General features: G+C 38.5%; 1 protein-coding gene across 1 annotated transcript in view; it reads left to right on the top strand.

Moving 5' to 3' along the window:
* Positions 1-917: 917 nt before the first annotated feature.
* LOC102040076 (ras GTPase-activating protein 1) overlaps positions 918-8,965 on the top strand; it is a gene marked incomplete at its 5' end in the record, with an annotated part of 87,248 nt that continues 79,200 nt past the window's right edge. Inside the window, 3 exons of the mRNA XM_005431134.2 lie at positions 918-1,067; positions 4,561-4,696; positions 5,553-5,623. Coding sequence (XP_005431191.2) covers positions 918-1,067; positions 4,561-4,696; positions 5,553-5,623 — 357 coding nt within the window. The remainder of the gene's footprint in view (positions 1,068-4,560; positions 4,697-5,552; positions 5,624-8,965) is intronic.

Raw genomic sequence — 8,965 nt, 5'->3', positions numbered from 1 at the left:
AGTGATTTTCTCCAGTGTGAGTTATTTGGGGAAACGAGTTATCTGAACCCGTGAAGCTTTCCAAATTCTGTGTGTTGGTGTCTTGGTTTGAAAAGACAGGTGTGTGCTAAGAAAGGCGGGAGCTTCCCCTAAAATGAAAAATGTAAACCCCCTCTCTCTGAATTGGTATAAATTTGAAATTAAGGGGGGCTCTCAGGCAAAGATAGGGGAGCAGGAATAACAGTTCTTTAGTAGGGAAGAAAATAAAAATAAAATAAACAATGCAGTAAAACAAAACAACACCGACAGAGTCAGAATACAACCTGACACCCTGTGGGTCAGAGTGTTGGTAGCAGTCCAATTGGAATGGTGGCTGCAGTCCTCCTGGAGTAGCAGGTGTGGTTCTGTTGGAGCAGTGATCCTGTAGAAGGGTGTAGTCTTCCTCTGAAGATCCAGTGGAAGAGGCAGCTGTTCCTCTGGGAATCCAGTGGAAAGGCTGTGCTGGTGTCCCAAAAATCTCAGATTATATCCAGTTAGGAAGGCTTGGCTCCTCCCTCTGGGTGGAGCATCCCACAACGGGATGATGTAATTTTATCAGTCATGCAGTGACATTCAATGGCCCATTAACAGCAGATGTGTCCCCAGAGGGAGGACTGGTTTGTGGAAGAGATAAAGAAAACTTCCCAATTAACAGAAGATAACTGCCACACCTCTAACAGATGGCAAATAGAATACACATTGCCTTGCAATCTAGGACAGTTGGGAATAAGTAATTTGAGAGAGGTTGCATATGTAAACATCTGATAACTTTATTTGAAATAAAGGTTTGGAATTTTATCAGTTTCAACTGAGATCTTTCATTAGTTTCATAGCTCTATTCTGTGAGAATAAACAGAGGCCTTAACTTTTAAGGACACCCATTGTTACATGTTTTTTAGGTGGTATCATGGAAAACTCGACAGAACAATTGCAGAAGAACGTCTTTGGCAAGCAGAAAAACCTGGAAGTTACCTTATTCGAGAGAGTGATCGGAGACCGGGTTCATTTGTGCTTTCATTCCTTAGTAAAACAAGTGTCAATCATTTTAGGTGAGAAGTAAATGTTTTCTTTTAAAACACTATAACTTATTTATTTGTGGATTTAGAATGTAGTACGGTATAGAAAACAATTGTATTATAAATTGACTATTTTTTACTTTTCTTTTTATCCATGTATGGTATAGCTCTTTGCTAGGGTTTAATTGTTTTAAACCATGCTACAAAAATTCCTTTACAGGCTGAAGAATGAAAATGTGAGGAAACCAGCATTATCAGGATAGAAAAGCTTGTCTAAAGCTGTTATGACTAAATTTACAGTAACATGCAGGCTCATTAGTAGTAATCAGATTGTTTGAAGTCTGTTCCTCAGATATTGCAGCTTAAAAAACATATTTGAATGTCAAAGTCATAGCAAATCTGTTTATAAGATAGCTATAATGAGAAACAAAGAGGCAATGTGTTTAAAAATATGAGGATTTGCTAAAATCAGCTTTCAGTCTATGTTAGAATTAGTTGTTCTAAACACAAGTATCCATTTATCTGAAATTGTAACTGTGATTATTTTACCATTAGCAAGTTATAGACATTAATTTAGTCTCATTTAGTGTAAATCAGATGTTCTGGGAAGCGCTTGAATGTTAGCATGTAGTGTGCTGCAGTGTAATGTTCATATTCACAAAATACGATATCAAGTGCATCTTCAGCAGTAGAAAAAACCTTTGTCAGCTATCTAGATAACAAGAAATAAACAGAAAGCAAGTTTTCTTGCAAAGCAAACAAATAGCATGCACATGTTTGCATCATGTCTGAGCTAACAATTCATGCTTCTCAACTATACTGATTCTTGTTAGGAAACTGATTACTATGTAGCAGTAGTCGAAAATGAAGTTATGTTAATACTTGTTTTTTAAGTTTAAGTTTTCAAGAGTCTCATTTTTAATAACTTCTGCTTATTGTAGCCAATATCAGATGTTGAATGTTGGTTTCTGTCCACCATAAAATTGTTTCTGGCATCTCAGAAAATGGGAAACCATTAAATGCTACTTTCTAAGAAAGGAATCCTTATAATATTTTCAAATCTTAAAGAATCTTTTCTTCTTGGATCCATTAAATATGTGAACTATCTGAAGGAAACTAATTTGTGTGCTGATACTGGTATTCATAGAGCAGACTTGCTTTTGATTTCACTTGTTGACTGCAGAGTGTATATGTTTTTTGTTATTAGAAGGGCAGATGCCACACTCAAACATTTGTCCAGCCTCAAGATTGACAGTCTTGAAGTTAATTCAGCCAGATATAGGGATGTGCCCCCTGGGTCCCATAGACTGGAAGTGTCACTTCCACCAAAGCTTGATTTCTGCCAAAAATGGGTGAAATTTTCATTGCTTGACGATATCCCTGTTATTTGTTTCCTAAAAGTGATATTTCTCAGATTAGACTTTCCTTATATATTTCTGTTTGACTAAAATACCAATATTGTAGTTGAAAGTTCTCCAAATCCCCCTCCCCCCAAGTTGTATATGGGCATATGTTCATGCAGCATATGATTGACAGATAGTGTATGAGTCCATCAAAACTACATTCTTTTTGGCTGTAGTAGTATATTTTTTTGGCGAGTTGCTAAGTGATATAAAATATTGGGAAGGAAAATATTTCTATTTTCATCTTGCCCTTCAGAATTTTCTGTAATTGAATGGAGGTTAGCACATGTAATGTCTATCTACAAGAATGGCCAGAAAGAGGATTTGGAGAACTACAGGCCTGTCAGCCTGACCTTGGTGCCAGGAAGATTATGGAGCAGATAATCTTGAGTGCCATCACACATGCAGAAAAAAGAGGTGATCGGGTCCAGCCAGGATGGGTTTATAAAAGGCAGGTCCTGCTTGGATAAACTGATCTCCTTGTATGACAAGGGGTGACCTACTTAGTGGATGAGGGAAAGGCTGTGCATGTGGTCTACCTAGACTTCAAGTCCAGTAAAGCCTTTGGCAGAGTTTTTCACAGCATTCTCCTGGAGAAACTGGCTGCTCATGGCTTGGACGGGTGCACTGTTTGCTGGGTAAAAAACTGTCTGGATGGCTGGGAGCAGAGGGGTGGTGAATGAAGTTAAATCCAGTTGATGGCCAGTCACCAGTGGTGTTCCCCAGGGCTCAGTACTGGAGCAAGCCTGTTAATTATCTTTATTGATGACCTGGAGGAGCAGATCGAGTGCACCCTCAGTAAGTTCACAGGTGATACCAAGTTGGGTGGGAGTGTTGATTGGCTGGAAGGCTCTGCAGAGGGATCTGGACAGGCTGGATTGATGGGCTGAGGCCAGTTGTAGGAAGTTCAACAAGGCCAGGTGCCGGGTCCTGCACTTGGGTTATGACAATCCCATGCAACACTACAGGCTGGAGGAAGAGGGGCTGGAAAGCTGCCCAGTGGAAAAGGACCTGGAGGTGCTGGTCAACAGCCAGCTGAACATGAGCCAGTGTGTGCTCAGGTGGCCAAGAAGGCCAATGACATCCTGGCCTGTATCAGGAATAGTGTGGCAAGCAGGACTAGGGAAGTGATTGTCCCTTTTTAGTAAAAACTGGTGAGGTTACACCTCGAATACTGTATCCAGTTCAGGGTCTCTCACTGCAAGAAAGATATTGAGGTGCTGGAGTGTGTCCAAAGAAGGACAATGAAGCTGGGGAAGGGTCTGGAACACAAGTCTTATGGGGAGCAGCTGAGGGAGCTGGGGTTGTTTAGCCTGGAGCAAAGGAAGCCCATGGAAGACAATTGCTCTCTAGAATTACTTGAAAGGAGGTTGTAACCAGGTGGGTGTTGGTCTGTTTTTCCCAAGTAGCAAGTAATAGGATGAGGGGAAGAGGCCTCAAGATGTACTAAGGGAGGTTTAGATTGGATATAAGGAAATATTTATTCACCGAAAGGGAAGCATTGGAAAAGGCTGCCTAGGGAAGTGGTGGAGTCACCATCCCTGGAGTTATTTAAAAGATGTGTAGATGTTGTGCTTTAGGGGCGTGGTTTAGTGGTGGATTTGGCAGTGCTGGGTTAATGTTTAAGTCCCATTATCTTAGAAACCCCCATGGTATTAAAGGTTTTTTCCAACTTGGTTCTATGATCCTAAAAATTATTGTTTTGACACTGCAACACAGAGTTCTGGTGGAAAGTATGACATTTTTCCCATTTACTACATAATTTATTGGAAACTGTTTTTAGCATTCTGCAAGCTTCATAAAACTGATAATTTCACATTTTTTTTACCAAAAATGATAGTTTTTAAGTAGATCAAATGTCTTGTTCATTTTTTTTCTTTTGTGTAACTAAAGGAATAGTTCAATCCCTCTGTCAGTATTTTCTCCATTCTCAAAGTTGCTTTTCCAGGTAGCTCTTAACATTTTTAGAGAGTGAGTTTGTAATATTGTATTTTGAACATAGACAGCCTGCTTTAACAACTCTGCGTTATCCTCATTTCCTTTTAAAAAAATCCCAAACCCAAACCATCCCAACAGTTTGTAGCAAAAGTTCTTCCGTCAAACTTCCTTTTCTTTATTAACAGGATTATTGCCATGTGTGGAGATTATTACATTGGTGGACGTCGCTTTGCTTCACTCTCAGACCTTATTGGGTATTACAGTCATGTGTCTTGTTTGCTGAAGGGGGAAAAACTATTCTTTCCAGTAGCACCTCCAGAGGCAAGTAGTAAAATTTTAAAATGTCATTTACTTAAATATTAATATAATTAATCTTGCATTTGATATTCATAGTTTTCTATTAAAAAAAAGCCTTGTAGATGGCTTCCCCTAGTTCTAGACCTATCTCAGCATATGGTGAAGTATAATGAATATATAAACAAGGTTTTACTGATAGAAACTAATGATAAAAAAATTGTTTTTTAATAAAAATCTGTAATGAGAAGGCTAGATGTCCGGTATTGCAATTATCTCCAAATGTAGTAATAACATTTTACATAAACTGAAATAAGAAAATGTGTGGGTTTTGACTAATAAAGAGCACCATTATGATGTAGGGTTTTACACAGACTGTATAAATTATATCAAAATAATATTACTCTTTTCTAGCAAAGATTTTGAAGTACACATCCTTGAAATAACCAAAACTCCTGAAAGCTGTTTCTTTCAAATGACTATCCTTAAGACAATATCAGTAATTATCAGTATGAGTAATGCCCCCGTCCCCCATGAATAAAGATGTTTCTGAATGTTAAATTTTCACAAATTTTCACTAAGAGGAAGTAAGTTGTAAAGTGCTCTTTCATGGGAATTACATTGTTGGTAATTTGATTTTTGGAGATAACATGAATGATAATGTTACAGGCTAGAACCAAAATGAAGGCTTTTGTAGATAACTTTAGGAATTGAGCATTTCCAGCTCTTACAAATGTGACCCTTTAAAAACTTAAAACTAGCAAAGGGATACAAATTATTATTACCAGTCTTTTTCCTCAGAATAGCATAATGTTGGGGAGAGGAAGCTATGCTAGAATGAAAGGGAAACTTAATATCTTTGAACTCTTCTCTAAAACTGTAGCCTGTGGAAGATAGAAGGAGAGTTCGAGCAATTCTACCTTACACCAAAGTGCCAGAAACTGATGAAATAAGGTATGTTTTAATAATAGGTAGAAGCACATGTGAAATTCTTGGAGTATTTATAAAACCTGATGATTTCGGTATATGTTCACTATGCAAATACTTTCCAATTGCATCTTAGACTTAATGCTCTGAGAGGTTAAAGGTATTATGCCTGCCTTTTTTTTTTTCTTCCACTACATATATTATGTGGAAAAGATGCAAAACCAACAGTCCTGTATCTAATGGAAGAACATATACTAGTTGCTTGGAATTAATACTGCTTTCCTGAGATACCAGTTTTCTTCCAGATGAAAAACAAAAAGCCAGATTTGAAAGATGTTTGTAGTAATTTCTGATGAGACTGTCTTGGTTTCACAAGTTGATAGAACATGCTGGTGTAATTTGGAATAAGGTTCTTGATAGGACTATTAACCTAAGATTATAGAGAAAAAGTATATGACAGCTTTATATCCTCATCAGGGTGAAAATTTATCCCGTCCATTCTGATCTCTATAAAAAAACACTTTGAGGATATTCATCTTTGAGAAGACCTTCTTCTAAGCATACAATAAGGTAGTAAGACAGGAGGGAACTCCCTAATTGTATATTGAAAGTAGGACTTCTTTCTATTCTTATGCATAATAGGGTCCATCAAGTCCAGTAAATGCCTAATTGCACCCACCAACTTAAGAGGAAAAAGTATTTCATTACTCTGCTATGGTAACAGGAATTACAGCAAATTGTAAAGTTCTATGTGTCTGGCTGGGTTTCTGAGATCTGCATGGTAAAATAGTCTGTTCATAGCAAACTGGTACAAAGTATACTGTTTTAGGTCAAATTAATATATTATACTCTTGTAATGTACTCTTGAAGATGTTATGTATTTCAGGGAATCTTGACTTAATTTTAATGTAATAATTAATATTTAGAAAGCTTGAAGCATTTCAAACAATAACAACTGATATAGAATGGCTTTGCTGTCTATTGTACATTGTTAAGATTTAGGCTCGTTAGTAGCTGAAGTCATTCTAAGTATTTTCATTAGGCTTTTTTATTCTTGCTTTTTACTTTGTGCTCAAGTTAATGCAGTTTTTGTTACTCTGTCACAGATGAATTATTAAAAGAAGTCGCCATTGTGGGGTTAACTAAAAGGGTTTTATTAATGAATAAACAATTATTAAATGGTAATTAATACTGTTCACTCAGAGTGGGTACATCTATCACACCCTCTCAAGAGGTGTTCAGTAGAAAATTGCTATCTAATTTTGGTAGTTGATGAACTTCAGTACTGTGTAGCTATTGCCTGTATCCCTGATACATCATTTGACTTGATTGAGAAGTCCCCCTGTGCTCCAGTGAAAGGTTTTCATATGACCCAATGTTATGGTTTGACCCTGGCCAGCAACTAAGCACCAACAGGCACTAGGGCAATAATTTTCCTGGATGGATGCCTTTTCGCTGCTATTTTTTTCTTGCACTTCTTGTACTTGAGCTTCTAGTCTTCATGTAGGTTCACCATCCCACTTCCTTATGTCCTCCCCCTGGTCATGGCAGATAGAACCACAAGGTGGCATGTGGTGTGTGTCACTGACAAACCTCTCCCTGAATACAAAAAGGTTGACTCTTAATAGCCAAGATGTTGGTCACTATGGGTGAGGAAGACTTATCCTTCTTTAACTGATGGGAAAATTGTTGGAACAATTTCTCCACAGCCGAGATCTAGGGAGGAAGTGAGATTCTCTTTGATTTCTCAAGTTGGCTGGCCAATCCAACCAGAGTTGGTGCTTTTGTGTCTCTCCAGCTCATTGCTGCCAGGTTGTTGGTGTACAGTGTTGGTGCACTTCATGCAAACTTTCACCACGTGGACCATGTGCATGGTATTTTACACGGCTCATTGGATACCTGGTTGTCATATACCTCCACCACAGTTAATTCCCTCAGATACTGGATACGTCCCCCAGTGGTAGTCACCTTGCTTTGGGAATTTGTAGGTCCTTCCTTGATGAAATATCTGTCCACACTCGATGAAAGCTGCCTCCAAAGATTCCTGCCCCTTTTACAATGCTTTTGTCAGTTACCTTATTCCTAACAAGGGATCCTGTTGGTGATGGAGAGAGACAGGGAGACTGACTCGGTGATCAGAATCTGATTTTATTGTGGGATACAAACGCTTATATACTATTTCAGGGAGACTAGTAATGTGTACTACAATGATTAGGTTAAAATCACATACACAAACTTATGCATATAAGAACATCTCTTGCTTGCAGAGTTTAATGGGATTTTCTTTTTCCAGTAAACCCATTTGATTTAATCTTTTTGCAATCTAGGTCTAATTTTCAAAGATCCGTTTGCTTTTGCCAAGGCATCCTGTTGTGACGGTGGTCACAAGGGTTCTTGATTGAGGGAAGAGATGAGAACGTTGACTCCATGATCAGAAGGCTTGATTAATTATTTTATGATATATATATACTACATTATAACTATACTACAAAGAAAAAGAAGGAGAGCTTTTTCAGAAGCTGCTAAGCTAAGAATAGGAAAGAAAGAATGATAACAAATCAGCTCTCCCGGACTCTGTCCGAGAGAGCTCCGTTCTTGATTGGCCATTAACTATAAACATCCAAGATGGCCCAATCCAGACGGACCTGTTGCATTCCACAGCAGCAGATAATTATAGTTTACCTTTTGTTTCTGGGGCCTTGGATTCCCAGAAGGAAAAATCCTAAAGAAAATATTTTTCACAAAGAGATGTCTGCAACATGTCACCCTTTTTTATTTAATTAAATTCAAAAGAAAAGTGTTTGTAACTTTCTCTGCTGGACTCATGCAGAGGAAAGAACAAACACCTCACAGGTTATCTGTTGCCAATCATCTTCAATCAAGTGCTGCTGTGGAATGAACAGGGAATTTCTTCACCTGTAGAACATAAAATCTATCATATCACTAAAACAACTTTACAATATCAGAAAAATGCAAAAACAATGCAAAAAAAGTCCAAGTCCAAACAGCTGAGTTTCAGGAAAAGTCCATGGACTGAAGATATTCCTCTTTGGTCCTGAAACAGGCTTGCTGCATCAAACAGTTTCAAACAATTTTTTAAAAATTTATGAAATATCTTAGACACAGCCCATTATTGAACAACTTGGGCTAAAGCTAATTTTTGGCCCTTCAATGCTTTTTGAGGGGCCTGAGAGAGCCTGGGGGCCCTGGCCCGTGTGGGAGAATCAGGAACCCCAGACCTGGCCCACAAAACCTGGGGGGCCCTGGACCTGAAAGGGAAAGCAAAGCCCCCAAATCCAACCTGAGGCCAAGAGGCAGTCCTGGCCCATGGACCCGAGCCCAACGGCCCAGGCCCAGCCCGCTGGGAAT

This window comes from Geospiza fortis, unplaced genomic scaffold (genome assembly GCF_000277835.1).
Source record: "Geospiza fortis unplaced genomic scaffold, GeoFor_1.0 scaffold722, whole genome shotgun sequence".
Classification (NCBI taxonomy): Eukaryota; Metazoa; Chordata; class Aves; order Passeriformes; family Thraupidae; genus Geospiza; species Geospiza fortis.
Note: the sequence above shows the minus strand (reverse complement) of the source record. Positions and strands in the feature narration are given on the sequence as shown.